Here is a 23,716-nt window from a genome sequence, read left to right as displayed (position 1 = left end):
AATTTCCAGGGCCACCTCCTTTAGTACCCTAGGATGCAGACCATCTGGACCTGGGGATTTGTCAGCCTTCAGTCCCATCAGTCTACTCATCACCGTTTCCTTCCTAATGTCAGTCTGTTTCATTTCCTCTGTTACCTTATGTCCTTGGCCCATCCATACATCTGGGAGATTGCTTGTGTCTTCCCTAGTGAAGACAGATCTAAAGTACTCATTAAATTCTTCTGCCATTTCCCTGTTTCCCATAACAATTTCACCCAATTCATTCTTCAAGGGCCCAACATTGTTCTAACTATCTTCTTTCTCTTCACATACCTAAAAAAGCTTTTGCTATCCTCCTTTATATTCTTAGCTAGCTTGCGTTCGTACCTTATTTTTTCTCCCCATATTGCCTTTTTAGTTAAGTTCTGTTGTTCCTTAAAAATTTCCCAATCATCTGTCCTCCCACTCACCTTAGCTCTGTCATACTTCCTTTTTTTTTAAAAATGCTATGCAATCTCTGACTTCCTTTGTCAACCACTGTGGCCCCTTTCCCCCCTTTGAATTCTTCCTTCTCCGGGGGATGAACTGTTTTTGCACCTTGTGCATTATTCCCAAGAATACCTGCCATTGCTGTTCCACTGTCTTTTCTGCTAGGATATCCATCCAGTTAACTTTGGCCAGCTCCTCCCTCATGGCTCTATAGTCTCCTTTGTTCAACTGCAACACCAACACCTCCGATCTGCCCTTATCCTTCTCAAATTGCAGATAAAAACTTATCATATTATGGTCACTACCTCCTAATGGCTCCTTTACTTCAAGATCGCTTATCAAATCCTGTTCATTACACAACACTAAATCCAGAATAGCCTTGTCCCTGGTCGGCTCTCGTACAAGCTGTTCCAAGAATGCATCCCGTAGGCACTCTACAAACTCCCTATCCTGGGGTCCAGCACCAACCTGATTCTCCCAGTTCACCTGCATGTTGAAATCCCCCATAACTACTGCGACATTACCTTTGCCACATGCCAATGTTAACATCCAAAATCCTACTCCCAGTTTTGCTTTAATGTCCTCTCACAGATGTACTAACACTTACGGGATTGTCCTTGGAAAAGGTGCCACCACACTTGTGTTGCTTTCCCAGATGCCAATTCTGGATTTGTAAGATTCCAAACAGTGAGATCCAACTCAGCACCTGTCGGCCTGAAAGCCCAAATCCAGTCCCACCTATTTCAGGGCCACTCCACCAGTAGATTGGTAAATGTGTCTAATGTATGAATTAGGCATCAACAAGACCTAGTTCTATCTCAGTAATTATTCATGGCAAACCCATTGACTGGGGTGTCAGAATAGATGGCGACTGTTTTAATCGGCTCAGACACTTACTGTGTGATACCACTTGAGGAGTGCATCACACAGTAGGTTCACCTGCACTCCCAACACATCTGGAATTGGCTTCTGGGGAAGGAACACAAGTGTGGTGGCACCTTTTCCAAAGACAATCCTGTAAGTGTTAGTACATCTATGAAAGGACAAAAAGCAAAATTGAGGGGAGCAGGATTTTGGGTGTTAATGGTCAGGGAGACTGGATAACAGTTACTAATATAAAGTTACAGTATCAAAGTTCAAAGTAAATTTATTAGCAAAGTATATATATGTCACCATATACAACTCCAAGATTAATTTTCCTGCTGTGGGCATTCTCAATAAATTTATAGATTAATAACCATAACAGATTCATGAAAGACTGCCCAGATGGGCGTTCAACCAGAGTGCAATAAACAAACTGTGCAAATACAAAAAGAACTAATAACTATAAACAAGTACTAAATATTGAGAACATGAGGTGAAGAGTCCTTGAAAGTGAGTCAATTGGTTCTGGGAACATTTCAATGATGGGGCAAGTAAAGATCAGTGAGGTTATCCCCTTTGGTTCAAGAGCCTGACAGTTGAGGGGGTAATAACTGTTCCTGAACCTGGTGATGTGCGTCCTGAGGTTCCCGTACCTTCTTCCTGATGGCAGCAGCGAGAAGACAGCATGTCCTGGGTGGTGGGGTCCCTGATGATGGATGCTGCTTCCTTGCTACAGTATTTCATGCCAATATACTCAATGGTCAGAAGGGCTTTACCTGTAATGGATTGGGCCACATCCACTACTTTTTGTGGGATTTTCCATTCAAGGGCAATGGTGTTTCCATACCAGGCTGTGATGCGGCGAGTTTGTGGAAGTTTTAGATGCCATGCTGAAACTTTGCAAACTCCTAAGGAAGTAGAGGTGCTGATGTGCTTTTGTGCTGGGTCCAAGACAAATCCTCCAAAATAATAACAGAGGGACTTATATCACCATGGAAGTTACTTTATACTCTGGGTAACAATAGGAACCCGAAAACAGAAATAAACAGACATGGCAACAGACTAAGAGATTCTACAGATGCTGGAAATTTTAAGTAACATACACACAAAATGCTGGAGGAACTCAGCAGGTCAGACTATGAAGGGCAATAAGCAGTCAACATTTTGAGCCAAGACCCTTCATTAGGATTCATGACAACAAGACTTGTTAGGCTCACAGCTAGGCCACTGGACTCAGACTTCTGACAAATGGTAGCCCAGAGAGAATCGAAGACAGCCGGTAGCAGTCTTACAGGATGGGCAGGAACAAAGGACTGAATGAGCAATGATTTAAGAAAAAGCATTTCTTTTTATATAAAAAGTTTCTTTTATGATGTATGACCTATCTTTAAATTTTTGATTACAGAGTTTGTGTTATGCTATAACATTTTGATCAATTTTATTACAATATATGAATGTACACAAGTTATGTTGAGATGTATCTATGTGTTGCACTCTGTAAATCTTGTTTTTTCCTTCTGAATAAAAAATACTGTAAAAAGAAAAAAAAAGAAAGCATTTCAGCAGACGGAAGTGAAAAAAGGCAAGATGCAAGAGTAGTGTGATAGAGGGGAAAAAGGCACCAATAAGGAGGCACTTCCTACCTGGGTAAGCTGTGCAAAGCCTTGAGGCCAGTCTTTCTCTGTATATGGATCGGCTGGATATGCTTGGATAGGAGATCGGTCACCATGACGATAGATCTGAGGAAACAAGTCATTGCTAATAAAATCTACTCTATATAATCTGGGTTTATCATAACTTAATCTTAGCCCAGCAGGCATGATAACTAAGCAGGAAAAGAACTGCAATGAGAGAGTGTGAGAGCAGGAGCTCGGCAGGGAGAAGCAGGAAAACACAAGTTCAATGTGAAAGGAATGTTTACTACTTCCATTCGTAAAGAGGATGTTTATGTTGTTCAGAATCTTTTCTCACCACTACTGGGATGACATGCCATCAAAAAGTTGAACGTCATTGCAAGGTTGGATTCCCTAAACAATGTTCAGTGGCAGGAAAAGTACCCGGAGTTGTTTGCAGGGCTGGGGATACTAAGAATACCTTATCCGACCGAGGGCAGGAGTGGCCTCCTACTCTCTGACCACAGTGAGGTGTATACCTGTCCCATTGATGAACAAAGTCAAATCTGAACTTGAGTGAATGCAGGCACTTGACATCATAACTAGAGTGATTGGACCTAACTGGTTTGCAGGCATTGTTCCTGTTCCCAAGTTAGATGGCACAGTGAGGTAACAAAATTGAGTAATGCAGTGAGGTGGGAGTTCATTCTGACCACAGTTGATCACACAATGGGTATGCCAGATGACAGCATCGTGGACCTATCCAAAACCCCATGCAAGTACTCCCTAAAAAAACCTCCACGTTCATTTCCCTAGTACACCTGTTCCCAATTTATGCTCCCAAGTTGCTGCCTAGTAGCATCATAATTCACCCTCACCCAATTAAATACTTTCCCATACCATCTGCTCCCATCCAAGCCACGTCACTTTTTATTGTCATTTTGACTGTAACTGCTGGTACAGTACATAATAAAAATGAGATAATATTTTTCAGGACCACAGTGTTACATGAAACGGTACAAAAACTAGACTGAACTATGTAAAAAAAAACAACACAGAAAAAAAAAACACTAGACTACAGACCTACCCAGGACTGCATAAATTCAAGACGGGTGTTTATCAACCATTTATAGAGAAGGGAGAAAAAAATTCAGAGATTAGAAAAAAGGGGTGAAGAAAAGAAAAAGATAAAATAAATAAATATTTAAAACAAAGGAAAAATAAATCAGCAGTTGAACTGTGAACCGACAAACAGGGAGGCCTTCACTAAAGACTTCGAACCTCCAAAACAAGTTAGAATTAGTTGCAGAACTCTGTAGGTAAAGTTATACAAGAATAAAAATAGATTACACACACACCAAATCCCGGGAGAGATTGTCAACTGCCCTTAAAGTTTCAATGAATAATGTCCGAGTGATTCAAGTGAATTCCGAGTCCAGAGAAAGTAATTTTACGACGAGGAGTACTTATCCACCATTTTATGAGGTCCGATCAGATTCCGAAGATGGCTGGATAGCCGGAAGACTTGCCACAAACGCTTCAGCTTCCTTCGCTGATTTGAACCACTTATATTTCCCGGTATTAAGCTTGATTCGTAGATCAGCAGGGTTACGAAGGGAAGGTTTGAAACCACGATCAAAAAGCACTTTCATTGCGCCTTTAAACTCAGCGCGCATCTTTAAGGTCTGGGGTGCAAAATCTTCCACAAAGCGAATGGTTGTATCCTTGAAGGGAAGCGACCCCCTGCGACGCGCCTCTACGATCAGACTGTGTTTTACCTGGTATTGATGGAAACACAAGATTACTGGTCGCGGGCGGGAGCCCAGAATTCCGGGGGGGAACGTAAACGCTGTGTGCCCGTTCGAGCTCGGGCGGCTTTGGAAGCAAATCTTTCCCGAATAACTCACAGAGAAACTCGGCGAAAAACTTCACGGTTGATCCCTTTTCAGTCACCTCTGGTAATCCCAGAATTCTGATGTTACAGCGTCTGCTACGATTTTCGAGATCCACCATTTTGGAAAGAAGTTTGTTAGATTTTTCCTCTAAGCTGGAACAGAGAGTCTCCAAGTATCGAACACGACTTTCTAAATCTTCAGAAGTCGAATCGATGCGAGATAAATGTTCAGCATGTTTGTCCACTTTATCGTTGATCCGATCCAGTTTGTCTTCTAACTGTTTGACAGCGGTTTTAAATTCCTTTAAGATTTCGTCTCAGAGCTTTCCAAGCGTAACCAGCGTCTCGTCCGACGGGGTCATGGCTTCTTTTCCCCCGGGTTTAGAACTCTTGCGGAAGTCCCCAGCGGTTTTAAATTCCTTTAAGATTTTGTCTCGGAGCTTTCCAAGCGCAACCAGCGTCTCGTCCGACGGGGTCATGGCTTCTTTTCCCCCGGGTTTAGAACTCTTGCGGAAGTCCCCAGCGGTTTTAAATTCCTTTAAGATTTCGTCTCGGAGCCTTCCAAGCGCAACCAGCGTCTTGTCCGACAGGGTCATGGCTTCTTTTCCCCCGGGTTTAGAACTCTTGCGGAAGTCCCCAGCGGTTTTAAATTCCTTTAAGATTTCGTCTCGGAGCCTTCCAAGCGCAACCAGCGTCTCGTCCGACGGGGTCATGGCTTCTTTTCCCCCGGGTTTAGAACTCTTGCGGAAGTCCCCAGCGGTTTTAAATTCCTTTAAGATTTCGTCTCGGAGCCTTCCAAGCGCAACCAGCGTCTCGTCCGACGGGGTCATGGCTTCTTTTCCCCTGGGTTTAGAACTCTTGCGGAAGTCCCCAGCGGTTTTAAATTCCTTTAAGATTTCGTCTCGGAGCCTTCCAAGCGCCACTATAGTCTCGTCCGACGGGGTTGTAGCTTCTTTTCTCCCGGATTTAGAACTCTTGCTAGACATTGTAAGTTAGATATATTCACAGGCAAGTAAGAGATACCGAAATAATTCCTAACTAAGGTTTAAAAAATGGAGACATTTAGTGCAAAGGTAGCGACAGTAACGGAACAAAAGTTCGGAGCAGCTAACAATCGCCATCTTACCGGAAGTCCCCCAGGACTGCATAAAGTGCACAAAACAGTGCAGGCACTACAATAAATAATAAACAAGACAATAGGGCAGTAAGGTGTCAGTCCAGGCTCTGGGTATTGAGGAGTCTGACAGCTTGGGGAAAGAAACTGTCCAAGGCTATGGTAAAGATCACTGTTTTCAAAATCCTCTCCCAAAGTATCTGTCACCTGACCAGGTTCACTGCCTCTCCCCTAGTCACCCGTCTACACATGGAGTCAGGAATCCTTCCAGGACACACTTAAATTCTGCACCACCCAAACCTTTTGCACTGATGAGATGCCAACCAATATTAGGGAAGTAAACATCACTCATAACAATAACTTAGTTATTTTTTCACCTTTCCAAAATCTACCTACCAATCTGCACCTCAGTGTCTCTGCTGCTATGGGGAAGGTCTATAGAATACTAATAGAGTGATTATACCCTCCCTGATGCTTACATCCACCCACACTAACTCAGCTGACAATCCCTCTGGGACTTCCTCCCTTTCTGCAGCTGTGATACTATCTCTGATTAGCAGTGCCACTTCCCCACCTCTTTTACCTTCCTCCCTGTCTCCTTTGCAACATCTAAATCCCAGAACATCCAGCAGCCATTACTGCCCTTGTGACAGCCACACAAGGCCTCAGTAATGGCCACAATGTCATAGTTTCATGTACTGATCCATGCCCAAAGTTCATCACCCTTGCTCCTGATATTTCTCTCATTACCCTCACAGCATGGCACAGGCAGCAATCCAGAGATTACTACCCTGGAGGTCCTGCTTCCTACCCATCTCCCTGTGAGGGGCAGGGTGAAGATGTGTCTCTACCAAAGGAGGTGCAAGGCTCCTTCCTTCCGCTAGGCTGCAGGCCACCCTTGGGCAAGACGTAACACCTGCTTAGCCCCTGATCAGGGTTATATGACGCTATGGGAGCAGGTGGTGGGTGGTTGTATGAGTAGTTGGTGCATATCACATCCTAGTTATGCGACCATTGGTGCTAGGCAGACAATTTCTGGAGGATATTGATAATGACAGGTGTCACCCATTTTGTAAAGACACTGTCCAGAAGGCGACAATGGCAAACCACTTCTGTAGAAAAATTTCCAGACCCCTGACTGACTTTCAGCCTTTGATGTGGACCTCTAGTGTCTGCCCTTTTGCTTTATGGTCCTATGGCACAACATTCCCCACTGTCAAGGACATCTTCATGAGGTAGTGCCTCAAAAAGATAGCACCCATCATTAAGGACCCCCACGATTCCCTCTTCTCGTTACTACTATCAGGGATGTGGCACAGAAGCCTGAAGACCCACTTTCAATGTTTTAGAAACAGTTTCTTCCCCTTCACCATCAAATTTCTGAACAGTCCATGAACACTATTTCATTAATCCTCTATTAACTGTTGAAACATGACTTTTATCTTGCACCATACTGTTGCTGGAAAATGACAAATTACATGATATGTTAGTGATAGTAAACCTGATCGATTCTAATTTGCTCACGGGCCACCAACACAAATTCCACATTTGCAGATGATGGTAGTGTAATGAGGAGGACAATAATAGATAAAAACACAAAATGCTGGCAGAACTCAGCAGGCCAGACAGCATCCACGAGAGGAGGTAGTGACGACGTTTCGGGCCGAAACCCTTCATCAGGAGTAATACACTTCAGACAGTTACAGACAAGTGAAATTCAATGCCAAGAAATGTGAAGTGATACACCTGGGCTGAAAGAACAAATAAATGCAAAGTTAATCACAGGGCACAATTCTTAACCAAGTATAAAAAAATGGGAAGGCACTTAGGAAAAGTGGCTAATAAAAAGTATCCGTAATCTAACCCTGAGTAAAGAGCAAGGAAATAAAACTTTGATAAAACACTGTATGGTTCAGCACACCACATTTTGGCAAGATGCAAAAGTACACAGATAGTTACCACAACTGAGCAATGCTTTAGCTTTTACAGAGACATCAAACAGATAAACTTGGGAACACAAGGATGCAGGAAGGCTGATGGAAATAAATGAATGGCTTTCAGATTCACATCTGGTGAAACACTTCTTATTCACAATCTACTGCTTGCAAACACTTGTGATGGCTGCACTTCAAAACTGTACATCAATTCTTGACCCAGAATAGGGAAAATTTGATTAAAGCTCTTAGGCAGCATTCCAGCCGAAGTTACGAAATGTGGGAAAAGTTGTTACTGCGTTAGAGTATGAATTGTTCCTCTGTGTTGGAAGAGAGAGCTCACTGGCATAAGACATGATGGCTATAAATACTGTGACTTCTTTACAAGAATAACGGTGATTGAAAGATCATTCCGACCCCACAATTGCACCCTGCCCACCTCTTCACCTAGTTACAGAAAAGGATGAGGAAAACTATTTGCTGTTGTATTACAATACTAATATGCAGTTGTGTAGCCAAAATCTCACTGGTTTCACAGCAGAAAGGTCAAAAGTAGACTATATTCTTTGATGCAGCTCTCTAAATAACATGGTGAATAAGAACGTACATTAACATACAACCAAAATTGAGCCCACGCGTCTTTCACTTTTCCCTCACTGTTAATTCTTCTCAACATATGTTCATATGATGAAATCTTAACCATTTCCTCAGTCCATTCCCTCACAGTGGGACATTGTTTTTTTTTCCAGTTTTGCAATATAATTCTTGCAGCTGTGATGAGACCCACCTTTAAAATAGTAAATTTGTCCTTGTTTACATTAGATATCATTGTCCTGTCACCCAGGAGACAGAGCTGTGGGCACAAGGACAGTGTGGGCTCAGTCTACCAGACGTCAGGGCATATAAATTATCCTTTGAAATGACCAAGTTAGTTAAACATTGGGACAGGGCTGATGTTGATTTAGATTGGTTAGTTATAGAATGGAGCTTGGCTGCACCACATTCTCCCCTTAACATTCTCTCACAACATGTGGAAAACAAGACTAATCTAAATCCTATACTACTTCACTCAAGGAGTGTGTGGAGTACAATTCATAAAGCTTGTAGAATGTCACATTTAAATCAGTTGTACTCTTTGCTCTGGAATAACCCTGCAATATGCATTGGGAAAAGAATGGTGTACTGGAAAGAATGGAAGATTAAAGGTGTAAATACAGTAGGTGATCACAATGAGAATGGGATTTTTATGTCGTATGTGGATTTACAGAGGAAATATAACTTTGTAGATAAAGGGAATTTCTGGAAGTATTTACAAATAAGACATTGCGTTAGTAGCATATTCAAGAATGGTGGCCCACAAAGTAACCCTTTACATTACCACAGGAAGTTTATAAAGTGCTAGTGTTTTATAAAATGTTCAAGCACTCTGTGGGTGGACCATGTAACAATCTCAAAGCAGTATGGCAGAAGGATCTTGGAAGCGATATTGAAGATAATGAGTGGTCAAATATTTTATCAAATGTGGGTAGACATATTAGGGAAGTCAGAGGGAAATTTACTCAGTATAAGATACACATATTATTGGACACCAACTAGACTCTGCAAAATGGGGATTGTTGATAATAATTTATGCTGGAAATATAAAAATGAGGTGGGCACATATTTTCACATGATTTGGGAGTGTTCCACACCCTCATTCTCCCTTCCCTACCCCTATCACTTTTGGACCTATCATTTCAGCCATTTCCCACCGTCTCTTTTCCTCATCAATTCACTCCTTCCACATAATCTCCCGTCCACACATGTTACTGTGCCCTCATTTCTCTTCCCATACTCCTATCTGCTCCCCCAAAGCCCTCCAGTTCCTCTACCACTTCCCTCCCTCGATCTGTTCCTCTCCCCGCTCCCTCCAGCTCTCTCCCACTCCCTCCGTCCTCCCCAGCCCTGTCCACTCCCTCCGTCCCCGCTCCTGCCCTTCCTCCTCCCCTCTTCATCAGCTGCCTCCCCGGTTCCGCTCTCACCAGGTTGACGAATTTCAGCTCCCTTCCTGCCACCGGTCTCTGGAGCCCGAGCAGCATCAGGACGCACAGGAGAGCCGGGGAACGCAGCACCGCGACCTCGGCGCCCGCCATCCCGGAGCCAGGGCTGGATAGAGAGGGAACACAGACCCCACCCCGTAGGCCGATGGAGGTGACGAGATAATTGAGTCCCGCCCCTAGCAACCAGACTCTGCCCCTGACTACTGGGAAGAGATGAACCCTGACCCCAGCCCTAGCAACCGGGCAGAGAGATGGACCCGGACCCCGCTCTAACTACCGTGCAAAGGGGAGGGAGAGGGGGGAGAGGGAGGAGGGAGAGGAAGAGGGGGAGATGAACGCAGACCCCGCCCCCTGACAACCAGACTCCGCCCCTAACTACAGGGCAGAGAGACGGATCCTAACCCCGCCCCCTGACAATCAGACCCGCCCCCCTATGGGCGGGGCCATGAACCGGATCATCCCTAGCAATCAGAATTGACTGCAATCAGGGGGTGGCGGGGGTCCCACGATGGATGGGGCCAATTGGTCGTAGTGAGGACCAGGTCTCAACCGCGGCTGCAGCTGCCCGGAGGCGGTCAGCCCGGCCTTCCCTCCAGAGTCAGTGCTGCCCTGTGTTGTCTTCCCGTGGGCTGCGACCTCACACGTCCCTTGTGCTGTTTGTGACGGTTGGTCCGCAGGGATTCCCTTGTCCCTCCCTCATTCCCGGCGCCTACCCCGACAAGTGACCAGGTGCTAACCTCCATTCAGGGCCCGAGGTGAGGCCACACTTCTGCGGAATGTTGGGGTCTCTGTGCCCCGGGCATTGGTGAAACCCGCCGCTTCATTGAACATCTCCGCACCATCCTCTACAGGTGGGACTTCCCTGTGGTCAGACAGATTTATTCTGATTCCCAGTCCCATTGTCGGTCCATGGCCAACATCAGACCACCCTCTATTCCATCTGGGTAGCCTCCAACCTGACTGCATGAATACTGGTTTCTCCTTCTGGTAAATAAATTCCCCTCCCCCCCCATTCCTCTGTTCCCCACTCTGACCCACTTCTTCCCACCTGCCTCTTGCTTCCCCCGGGTCCCCTCCTCCTTCCCTTTCTCCCCTCGTCCACCCTCCTATCTTACCAGATTCCTTCTTCTCCAGCCCTTGACCTTTCACACCCCGTCCCCTGCTTTACCTGTCACCTTACCAGCTAGCCTCTTTCCCCTCCTCCCACCTTTTATTCTGGCATCTTCCCCTTTCTTCTCAGTCCTCATGAAGGGTCTCAGCCTGAAACGTTGACTGTTCATTTCCGTGGGTGTTGCCTGACCTGCTGAGTTCCTCCAGTGTTTTGTGTGTGGTGTTGTTAGTGTGATTTGTGTCTTGTCCCTGGAGTAAATCTGTTTCGTTTGGCTGTAATTATGGGTATTCATTACAGTTAAATAAAAATTAAACTTGAACTTGATTGGAGTGAGATCTACCTCTGAGCAAGAAGACTGCTGTCCTGGATACCAAGCAGGCAATGTGGCCAACGCCGCTGACAAGAGGCTGGAGATACAGGATACGTCCCAAGAACATTAAGAAAGAGATATTCAGTGCCACCAGGTTGGAGGCTACCCTGATGAAATACAAGGCTCTGCTCCTCAACCTGAGTTGGACTCATTCAGTCCCATTGACAGGTATGTCAGAGAGGGAATGGAAAGTTGAAATGGGGAACATCAGTTTCTCTAACCTCTGGTAATTTTCTGTCTTATCTCCTTTTTTCCATTCCCCTTCTCCTTCCCTTTATTCCATGGTGTACTGTCCTCTCCTGTTAGATTATTAACACAAGAGATTCTGCAGATGCTGGCGATCCAGAGCAAGAGACACAAAGTGCCGCAGGATCTCCGCAAGTCCAGCAGCAGCGATACAGAGGAATAAACATCTTTAGCTGTTTACTTCTTCCACCTATCACCTCCCAGCCACTTACTTCACCCCAAACCCGTCCATCCACCTGGTCTCACCTAACACCCTCCTGCTTGATTTCCTTCCCCTCCTCTCATCTTATTCTGTCTTCGGCCCATTTCCATTTCAGTCCTGATGAAGTGTCGACTGTTTTATTTCCCTCCCTAACTGGGTGGAGAAGTGGAACTGGGACCCAGAATTCACAGAATTAAAAGGATAAATTACGTCATGAAGAACTCATCTTAAAACACCTTGCCTAATGTTTATGTAGGGGTTCCATTTGCTTTCTGTTTGTTCATCTGCTTCAGTCTTTGTGTTAATCAGTTGCTGAAATTTGAGTCCTAGTGTGGGATTGATATTGGCAACTTGACAAATGTACTCCCAAGTACCATGTTACATTGCCATCTATGGCTCTGTTCCATTCTTTACTGTCCTTATTACATGGCTGAACTCTTAGATAGATAGATAGATAGATACTTTATTCATCCCCATGGGGAAATTCAACATTTTTTCCAATGTCCCATACACTTATTGTAGCAAAACTAATTACATACAATACTTAACTCAGTAAAAATATGATATGCATCTAAAATCACCCTCTCAAAAAGCATTAATAATAGCTTTTAAAAAGTTCTTAAGTAGTTTACTTAAATACTGAGTCCTAACCCTGGCACTTTAACATATCTTACTCCTGGCGGTTGAATTGTAAAGCTGAATGGCATTGGGGAATATTGATCTCTTCATCCTGTCTGAGGAGCATTGCATCGATAGCAACCTGTCACTGAAACTGCTTCTCTGTCTCTGGATGGTGCTATGTAGAGGATGTTCAGGGTTTTCCATAATTGACCGTAGCCTACTCAGCTACTCTTATCTCCACCTGAGCTGTTGAAATATATTTACCAGACAGATTCCATTATAATCAATACTGCTCTTGAACATTTATGAACTTGCAATGGGACATTGTCTCAAACCTAGGTCTTCAGACCCACAATAAATGCTCTGCAGCCGAAGTCAGATGTTTGGCCTCATGCTTAACTGAAATAGAAATACAAATACAGATGCTGAAATCTGAGACAAAGGAGAAAATGCTGGAAGAATTGAGTCAGTCAATCTAAAGTGTAACATGAGAGATCGGAGGGGGAATCTGTTCAACATGATGAGTCAGGGATGCTTCCTTAGAACTGGGAAAAGTGTAGAGGGTTTAAAGTTTTCAAAGCAGAGCTAGGGCAAAGAATGACAAAACATTACAGGGAACACACACAAAATGCTGGTGGAACGCAGCAGGCCAGGCAGCATCTATAGGGATGTTTGCTTTACAGGGAAATGGGTTAAAACAGGTTGAATAATTGCTTCAGGAAATCTGTACATCTGGTATCCTACACGATGTTTGTCTTAGCCATCTAATTGCACAATGGGCATGATCTTCACGCTGCAACAAAGCCACAAGAATCTACAGTGAGCCAAAAAGCCATTCGAGTGGGTCCGTGTAGCCTCTTTCTCATATTTGTCTACCTGGAGAAACTTGTCTCATACATCAGCTTCATAATGGCAGACGAGCTATAATCTCAACTGAAGGCCTACAACAGACCCAAAACCCCCCCACCTGCCCCTCCCCACCCCACTGTAACAATCTGCTGCATCTCCTGCCTTTCTGTGACAATCTGTGTGTCCCACATCAGCTACCTGGGAGCCCAACTGCAGAGAAAGTAAGTTTTCCTCAAATCTGTGGGCCTGCCTATGAGAATAAGACCTGGGTGATGGTGTCACCTTAAGATACATTCAACAATGTATCTTGCTGAAGGATTTCTGTTTTCTCTTATACATGATCGAGTGACACAGACCTTTACTACAGCCTGCAGGATTTGCTGTTTTCTCTTATACATGATTGAGTGACACAGACCTTTACTACAGCCCGCAGGATTTGCTGTTTTGAGGCAAAGACAAGCCAATGCTTTCTTACAGGAAAGAGTACTCACGCAGGTGTGTGGCAACCGTTAGTCTCGCGAGACCATGGATCTGCACCTGGAAAGTCTTGGAGTGTCCTCTCCAGGGCACAGGTCTGGGCAGGGTTGTATGGAAGACCGGCAGTTGCCCAAGCTGCAAGTCTCCCCTCTCCACACCACCGATGTTGTCCAAGGGAAGGGCAAAGGCCGATACAGTTTGGCACCAGTGACGTTGCAGGAGTTGCCAGAACGAGGTTGAAGGCAATGTCGGACTGCCTTAGGACTCCAGCTCTGGATTTGTCCTCAGGGTTTACTCCCGAAGCCTTTCCCATGAGTGGGTATGGCCACAAGGCAGCGGAGGTTTGAAATCAGAGTTTCCCTCGCTTAGATGGACTGCCTTCCCAGGCTGACAAGCTCCATCTACCTGAAGCACTGGTTTTAAGGCGCCAGAACCCACCTTCGCCCCTTCCCCTTCAGTAGAAACAGTTCTTCCGGGCTTAGAAGCTAAGTCACATGAGAAGGCCAGGAGTTGGACTTGGTTGTCTGAGGCTATTTGAGTCGCATGCCGTGAGGAACACTTTTAGTTGTGGGAGCTTGTCCCCACTACCACTCCTCGAGGTTACAACAAATGATTTCCTCTAAGTGGGCACAGCTTTCTGACACCCAGCAGGGACATGATAGGCTGAACAGACCATAAGAGGTTGGAGCAGAATTAGGCCATTTGGCCCATCAGGTCTGCTCCACCATTCAGTCATGGCTGTTTCTTTCTCAACATGAAGTCAACAGTATAGGTTAGCAGGCCACAGGACACTGTTGGGATGCCAGATGTTGTCCTGAGACAGGACAGTAGATTCTCGCCTTACACAATGTCCTTGCAATCTAGTGTATATGATAACACTTCTGCTGTTCTTCCATCCAAATGCATGTTAACAACTGAGATCGCCGCCCTGCTGGTAGCTGTTCGGATCTCCCAGCTGCTCATTGCTTCTGTGCACTGGAAGAGACTGTGTACCCCTTGTACATGGAGTGTGTAAGGCTGAAGCCCCTTGTTGCATCTAAAGGGGCTGCCACTAGCCTTCTGGTTGTATTTCAGCCTCTTCATACTTGGCCACCCGTAATGGAGGGGGTGCAGGAGAAGGACGCTCCTGGGGTTGGCCAAGTTGACTATCTGTCTGTCGGTAATGGGGACAGGTAGTCAAGGCCTGACTGTCTGGCAATCTTGTGGGAGCGTGTTCGTGCCAGGTCTCCCTGGAGAAAGAATGCAAGGTGGCCACGGGCACAGGAAGGTGTTTGGAATTACTGGCTTCCTCAGGGTATCCTAAATGATAATGGGAATATTTTAATTTAGTTGTTGCTAGTTGTTGTTGTAGTTTACAGTGATTTGTTGTTTGACCTTTCCTACCCACTCAGCCATTTCTTGTTCTACATCTCAACCCCTGCACCTTCAGGTAGTCAGACCTGACATTGAATCAATCGGGCCAGTGGCCAAAGAGCATGGCCTCGCTCTTCCTGTAGTTGACTCTGACCCCTGAAGCCAACTCAAATGGACGTTGATCAGTCTGCAAAATGACCATGAACCTAAGCAGAAAATGGTGCCATTTACAGGGAGGTTTTGAGCTGGCTGTCGCCACTGTCTGCAATGTTACTCCTCTTATGCTCTTGCCCTTCCTGATGAACTCATACATTATGTACATGTGTGATATCCTGTCAAAAACATAGAGACATAGAAAACCTACAACACAATACAAAGCTGTGCCGAACATGTCCGTACCTTAGAACTACCTAGGCTTACCCATAGCCCTCTATTTTTCTAAGCTCCATGTACCTATCCAGGAGTCTCTTAAGAGACCCTATTGTTTCCACCTCCACCAATATCACCAGCAGCCCATTTCACACACTCACCACTCTCTGCGTAAAAAAAACTTACCCATGACATTACTATGTACCTACTTCCAAACGCCTTAAAACTATGCCCTCTCATGCTAGCCATATCAGCCCTGGGGAAAAGCCTTTGACTATCCACACGATCAATGCCTCTCATCATCTTATACACCTCTATCAGGTCACCTCTCATCCTCTGTCACTCCAAGCAGAAAAGGCCGAGTTCACTCAACCTGTTCTCATAAGGCATGCTCCCCAATCCAGGCAACATCCTTGTAAATCTCCTCTGCACCCTTTCAATAGTTTCCACATCCTTCCTGTAGTGAGGCGGCCAGAACTGAGCCCAGTACTCCAAGTGGGGTCTGACCAGGGTCCTATGTAGCTGCAACATTACCTCTCAGCTCCTAAACTCAATCCCACGGTTGATGAAGGCCAATGCAGCATATGCCTTCTTAACCACAGAGTCAACCTGCGCAGCAGCTTTGAGTGTCCTATGGACTCGACCCCAAGATCCCTCTGATCCTCCACACTGCCAACAGTCTTGCCATTAATACTATATTCTGCCATCATATTTGACCTACCAAAATTAACCACCTCACCCTTATCTGGGTTGAACTCCATCTGCCACTTCTCAGCCCAGTTTTGCATCCTACCAATGTCCTGCTGTAACCTCTGACAGCCCTCCACACTACCCACAACACCCCCAACCTTTGTCATCAGCAAATTTACTAACCCATCCCTCCACTTCCTCATCCAGGTCATTTATAAAAATCACAAAGAGAAGGAGTCCCAGAACAGATCCCTGAGGCACACTACTGGTGACCGACCTCCATGCAGAATATGACCCGTCTACAACCACTCTCTGCCTTCTATGGGCAAGCCAGTTCTGGATCCACAAAGCAAGGTCCCCTTGGATCCCATGCTTCCTTGCATGGGGTACCTTATCAAATATCTTTCTATGCCTGTGTCAGGTTACCCCTCAGCCCCTTCACTCCAAGGAAATCAAGTTCAAGTTTATTGTTACTCAACCACACGTGAATACAACCAAATGAAACAGCATTACTCCGGGGCCAAGCTGCAAAACACAGTACAGTACCAACAGTCACACACAGCACAAGACAGCTATAGCACATAAAATAGCAAGCACATACAAGATCAGTCACACAAAAAAAGCCAACACCCCAAGGCCATGAATATTGCAGCGCTCTGTAATCAAACACAATATGACTTGTCTTCAGCTGAGCGAGCACTGGGGGCGGGGGGGGGGGCAGCACCAACTCCAGCTTGGATGCCACGCCACACTGCCCCTGGCACTCCGGTTTAGCGCACTGACTCCAACACCTCTCTCCTGGGCGGCAGTAAACAGGTGACACTGAGTTTGAGGCCTAGATCTCGCTACAACAAGGCCACGCAGGTTCCCTGCCATCTACCAATAAATCAGTGAGTCTAACTTGCAGCATTCTCCATCAACAATGTCCACAGGGTCTTGTGATCACAAGAAAAGCGACTAAGGCAATCAGTGGCTGTTGGACTGCACACTGACTCCTCTCACACCAACAGCAGCATGATCCACACCAAGTCGTGTCAGAGGCTTTTCCCCAGGGCTGAAATGGTTAACAAGCAGTTTTTAGATGCTTGGAAGTAGGAGATGTCAGGGGTAAGTTTTGTTCTTCCGCACAGAGAGTGGTGAGTGCGTGGAATGGGCTGCTGGCAACGGAGGTGGAGGCAGATACGATAGGGTCTTTTAAGAGACTCCTGGATAGGTACATGGAGCTTAGAAAAATAGAGGGCTATGGGTAACCCTGGGCAATTTCTAAAGTAAGTACATGTTTGGCACAGCATTGTGGGTTGAAGGGCCTGTATTGTGCTGTAGGTTTTCTGTGTTGCTTCCAAGTCCAGCTCCTCCAGTTTCTCCATCAACAGACAACTTCCTGATAGAGTAGACCTGCAGTCCTGCAAGTTTTTAATGTCCAGCAGGGCCTTGTGATAATAAAAAATGAGTTTAAAATAGACAATAACACCTTTGGCTAGCCCCGTACTGGAAGGATAAAGTCCAGCCTAATCAATCTCTCCCCATAACTAGAGTTCTTCAGTCCAGGCAAGATCCTGATGAACCTTCCCTGCACTCACTTCAGCACAATCGCATCCTTCCTACAACGTGGCAACCGGAACACCACACAAGGCTTTGTGATCTAATCAGTGTTTTAGAAACTTACAAGAACTTTATATTCCCTGCCCCAACTTCTGCCATATGCCTTCCTCACCACCTAGCTACCTGGGTTTACACTTCAAAGATTCAAGGATTCAAAGTACACGCTGTATGCAGTATACAATCCTGAGATTCATTTTCTCACAAACAGCCACAAAACAAAGAAAACATCAAACACCAAACACACTAAAAAAATCATGTAATTGGCACAAAACAAGTGAATAACACACAGAGTATCGAACGTCACACCGCAGTCCTTGAAACGGTCTAGGGATGAACAGTTCAGCACTGCGTCACTCGTTAAATGCAGATTGCAGAGCTAGTCCGTGTGGAAGTGCACAAAACAGCAATAAAAAAGGAGAAACCAGAAACACACATAACATGAACTGCAGAGTCCCCTTAAAACAAGTCCAATTAACAAACAGCACCGATCAAACCCTGCCCAAGACCACTGCACCTTTGTCCGACAGCAGCGAGTGAGCAGAGGGAAACCAGTCAAACACAAGCAGATGGCACTGAACACCTTCCACTCTCATTCTCATTGATTTCAATCTTGCTTGGCACTTTAATTGGTGAGTTGGTTGAGAACTGGAGCCAATCATGGGTTTCTGCCCTGCCATTAGGCACACTCCATTCTCAACCACGCTCTCAATTGCGCCAAATTCCCTCAGGGACAGTAAAAGCACGAGATCGCTCAGTCTGCCCAAAAAACACATTTTCAAAATGTAAATTACACGCTCCATTTGCACACGGATTAGTAACAGGAGTATATTTTTTAAAAGGAGAAGATGATGAAGTAGTTTTGTGAACTGTCTGCAGGACTTCTCCGTTAGTCACACTGGTCACTGGTGCCATCTTACAAGGCTTCCAGAAACCATGAATTTGAAGCCTTTGACTTCCCACGCTGCACCATTTCTCACTTGCTGAGATTAGATTAAATTCAATCTGCCAAAGCTCTGCCCAGATTTCCATCTGAATACATTTCACCGTAGCCCCAGACAACCATCTTTGCTATCCACAATACCAGTAATTTTCATGTCATACTCAAACATCAAGGATCCCTGTAGAACAGTAATGGGCACAGACTTTGAATCAGAAAATAAAACAATCACCTCTTTCTGCCTCCTGTAACCAAGACAATTTTGGATCTAATTAGCCAACTCACCTTGAATCCCTTGTGCCTTGACCTTCTGAACCTGTCTTCCATGCATAACTTTGCCCGTACAGAAGACAATGACTACTTTCCTGCTTTCATCAACCTTCTTAGTTACCTTCTCAAAAACGCAATCAAATTAGCGAGGCAGAATTTCCCCTGCACAAAGCCATGCTGACTATTCCTGATCTGCCCCTGTCATTCCAAGTGTTGATATCCTTCAGAATTTTCTCTAACAATTTCCCCTATCTGGGATGCAAGGTTTATCTCCATTGCCCTTCTTAAATGAAGGAACAATGTTAACTAATCTCTAGTCTTCTGGTGCCTCACGTCTGGCTGACAAAGGTGCACAAATCTCCATCAGGGCCCCAGCCATCTCTTTCAGAGCAACCTGGGGCAGATCACATCCAACCCTGGGGATTTATCAGTTTTCATGCATTCCATAACAACTAACACACTTCCTTCTTAACACTGACCATCAACGTACCCCTCTCTGAAATCAGCAACGTCATGTTCCTCTCCTCGATGAATACCAATGCGAGGTATTCACGTAGCACCTCACTTACATTGCTTGGTTCTTCATGAAGACCCCCATTGGTCTCTCATTATGCGGTGCATTCTACCACAGGGAGACAATATGCAGCCTGTGTAACCAATTTACAGAACAATCCTTTCTAACACCAATCACGATCAAACTGTCAGTCACACTTTAACTCTCAGCCTCCTGAATCAATTTCAACATTTAAGTGAAGTTTGGATAGGTACATGAACAGAAGTATGAAGGGCTGTGGTTCCAGTCCAGCATGGACTGGATGGGCCAAATGGCCTGTTTTCTGTGCTGTACTTCCCGACGACTCTATAACCTCTGTATCCTACACTCTGACTACCCTCTTGCTTATGATATAAAATGTCAATACACAAATACACTGCTGATTGACAAAAAAAGGATATGAAGAAAAAAAACACTACCATTTTAAAAAGGCTCAAGCTGTTTTGGTTTAGAATACATTATACAAAGTTATGGATACTGATTCAATAACAGCCAATGGGGAATTAGAAAAATTTGTTAGAATACAGACATGGGGATTGTAAGAAATCTGATTGCAAAACCTGAAAAGGATCACCAAGGTCTCTCCTCCACCCATCTGCGATATTTATCAGGTACACTGGATACACAGGATCCTGAACATCGTCAATGATCCCTCCCATCTATCCAACAATCTCTTTGACCCGCTACCATCAGGCAGGAGGTGCCATAGCACTAGGACCGGACTGCTGGAATGGGAAACAGCTCCTTCCTCCAGGCCGTAAAACTACCAAACTCAGCCAGTTCTCACCACCTATGAAGCAGCAGTTGAGTTACACTGTTCACTTTTTTACCTGTGACTTATGCTAAATGTCAATCTTCTGGAATATGTTTTATTATTTGTTGGTTTATTTGTGGCAATATTACTTTATGCATTGTGTGTAAGTATTGTGCGCCTTGGTTCACAGCAACTTTGTTTTTGTTTGGCTCCATACATTTGACAGACAATAAACTTGAACTTGAAGAGACTAACCTTAAGCCACTGGCTCTTTGAAAGACCCGGTGCAGACATGTTGTGCAAAATGGCTCCTTCTGTTCTGCACCATGTATCGTTCTACAGGCACAGAAGAATGACAGGCAGCAACCCCCTACAAAGGTAGTGCAGCAACAAGCAGAAGACAGGACACAGAGTCTGCAAAAGGAGACAGACAACACGTAAGTGGGCAAGAGACAGGCAGGTAGAGTGTAAACCAGGGAAATTAAAAGTTATTCATGTTGGTTGGAAGGATTGAAAACGCTGGGAAACAAGTAAACTATAATGGTCTAGATGTTGGAGCCTGTTACACAGTTATGTCAGATAGAACAATTAGGAGCATTTTGCTCACCTTTGCCTTTACTGCAAGCTATTGTAGAGTGAGAGTAAAGGAGCTTCGCTACAATTACGGAAGGCAATGGTAAGACAACACCTGGCATACTGTGTGCAGCTTTAGTCACCCTACCAAAGGGCAACCCATACCCTCTAACATCCTGAGTTTGCGTTGCTTTAGAATCAGCGCCATGTAAACTCATTGTTATTGCAACACGATGTGGGTCTTTTTACAAGCAAGGATGCAGCAAGATTGTGTCACAACAATCAGAATCAGTTGTAATATCACTGGTATATCTTGTGAAATTTGTTGTTCTGCAGAAACAATACATAACAATAATCCAAATTTCACTGAGAAACACATATAAAAATTAAAGTATTGAAATAAGAGAGCAATAGGAGCAAGCTGGTGTTTATGGGTTCAATGTTCATTTAGAAATCTGAGGGCTAGGTGGAAGAAACTGTTCCTGAAACATTGAGTGTGTCTCTTCAGGCTCCTGTACCACCTCCCTCATAGAAGCAATGAGAGGGGGGCATGTCCTCAGTGATGGATGGCACCTTTTTGAAGCACTGCCTTTTGAATGTTCTCGATGCTGGGGAGGCTTGTGCCCATGATGGAGCTGGCCGAGTTTACAACTTCCTGCAGTTCTTTCTAATCCTGTGCAGTGGCCCCTCCATACCAGACAGTAATGCAACCAGTTAGAAACCTCTCCATGGTACTCCTAGAAATTTGTGAGAACCTTTGGTGACATAGCAAGTCTCCTCAAAGTCCTACATCATGGCCAGGTATGGAAACACCAATGCCCTTGAATGGAAAATCCTACAAGTAGTAGTGGAAACAGCCCAGTCCTCCACAGGTGAAGCCCTCCCCACCACTGAGCACATCTACATGGAGCACTGTTGTAGGAAAGCAGCCTCCATTATCAGGGACCCCCACAACACAGACCATGCTCTCTTCTTGCGGCTGCCAGCAGGAAGGTAGAGGAGCCTCAAGTCCCACACCACCAGGTTCAGGAACAGTTATAACCCCTCAACCATCAGGTCCCATACCACCAGGTTCAGGAACAGTTATTACCCCTCAACCATCAGGTCCCACACCACCAAGCTCAGGAACAGTTATTACCCCTCAACCATCAGGTCCCACACCACCAGGTTCAGGAACAGTTATAACCCCTCAACCATCAGGTCCCACACCACCAAGCTCAGGAACAGTTATTACCCCTCAACCATCAGGTCCCACACCACCAGGTTCAGGAAGTTATTACCCCTCAACCATCAGGTCCCACACCACCAAGCTCAGGAACAGTTATTACCCCTCAACCATCAGGTCCCACACCACCAGGTTCAGGAACAGTTATTACCCCTCAACCATCAGGTCCCACACCACCAGGTTCAGGAAGTTATTACCCCTCAACCATCAGGTCCCACACCACCAAGCTCAGGAACAGTTATTACCCCTCAACCATCAGGTCCCACACCACCAGGTTCAGGAACAGTTATAACCCCTCAACCATCAGGTCCCACACCACCAGGTTCAGGAACAGTTATAACCCCTCAACCATCAGGTCCCACACCAAGCTCAGGAACAGTTATTACCCCTCAACCATCAGGTCCCACACCACCAGGTTCAGGAACAGTTATTACCCCTCAACCATCAGGTCCCACACCACCAAGCTCAGGAACAGTTATTACCCCCTCAACCATCAGGTCCCACACCACCAAGCTCAGGAACAGTTATAACCCCTCAACCATCAGGTCCCACACCACCAGGTTCAGGAACAGTTATTACCCCTCAACCATCAGGTCCCACACCACCAAGCTCAGGAACAGTTATTACCCCTCAACCATCAGGTCCCACACCACCAAGCTCAGGAACAGTTATTACCCCTCAACCATCAGGTCCCACACCACCAAGCTCAGGAACAGTTATTACCCCTCAACCATCAGGTCCCACACCCCCAGGTTCAGGAACAGTTATAACCCCTCAACCCATCTGGCTCTTGAACCAGGGGGAATAACTTAACTCAACTTTACTTTCCACATCACTGAACTGTTCTCACAACCCATGGACTCGCTTTGAAGGACACTTCATCTTATGTTCTTGATAGTTATTGCTTATTTATTTATTTCTCTTCTGTATTTGCAGAGTTTGTTGTCCTTTGCACATCAGCTGTTTGTCCTGCTGGGTGCGGTCTTGTAATGATTCTTTGACTTACTTTGTATGCCTGCAACAAAATGAATCTTGGGTTGTATATGGTGACATATGTACTTTCAACTTTGAAATACACTGCTGTCATGCCTTCTTTGTAATAGCATCAATTATGTTGGACCCAGGATAGATACACAGAGATGTTGACAGCCAGGAACTTGAAACTGTTCACTCTTTCCACTGTTGACCACTTCATTCCAAAATTAACCACTTCACACTTATCTGGGTTGAACTCCATCTGCCACTTCTCAGCCCAGTTTTGCATCCTATCTATATCCCGCTGTAACCTCTGACAGCCCTCCACACTATCCACAACACCCCCAACCTTTGTGTCATCAGCAAATTTACTAACCCATCCCTTCACTTCCTCATCCAGGTGAGGAAGTGGAGGGATGGGTTAGTAAATTTGTAAAAATATGAACATAATTTGTAAGTTTATGAAAATCACTGAGAAGGGTCCCAGAACAGATCCCTGAGACACACCACTGGTCACCGACCTCCATGCAGAATATGACCTGTCTACAATGACTCTTTGCCTTCTGTGGGCAAGCCAGTTCTGGATCCTCAAAGCAATGTCCCCTTGGATCCC

The 23,716-nt window shown here is 45.3% G+C and overlaps 1 protein-coding gene across 3 annotated transcripts in view; it reads right to left on the bottom strand.

The window, feature by feature from the left end:
• The window catches only part of LOC140729396 (prostatic acid phosphatase-like), a 63,564-nt gene extending 53,358 nt beyond the window's left edge, over window positions 1-10,206 (bottom strand). Inside the window, exons 1-2 of one of the 3 annotated variants that reach the window (XM_073049085.1) lie at window positions 9,909-10,206; window positions 2,976-3,071 (exon numbers count right to left, since the gene is read on the bottom strand). In XM_073049085.1, coding sequence (XP_072905186.1) covers window positions 2,976-3,071; window positions 9,909-10,019 — 207 coding nt within the window. In that variant the 5' untranslated portion in view covers window positions 10,020-10,206. The remainder of the gene's footprint in view (window positions 1-2,975; window positions 3,072-9,908) is intronic. The other 2 variants (XM_073049086.1, XM_073049087.1) reach the window with 2 other exon arrangements.
• Window positions 10,207-23,716: the final 13,510 nt, after the last annotated feature.

Source organism: Hemitrygon akajei, chromosome 6 (assembly GCF_048418815.1).
Source record: "Hemitrygon akajei chromosome 6, sHemAka1.3, whole genome shotgun sequence".
NCBI lineage: Eukaryota > Metazoa > Chordata > Chondrichthyes > Myliobatiformes > Dasyatidae > Hemitrygon > Hemitrygon akajei.
Note: the sequence above shows the minus strand (reverse complement) of the source record. Positions and strands in the feature narration are given on the sequence as shown.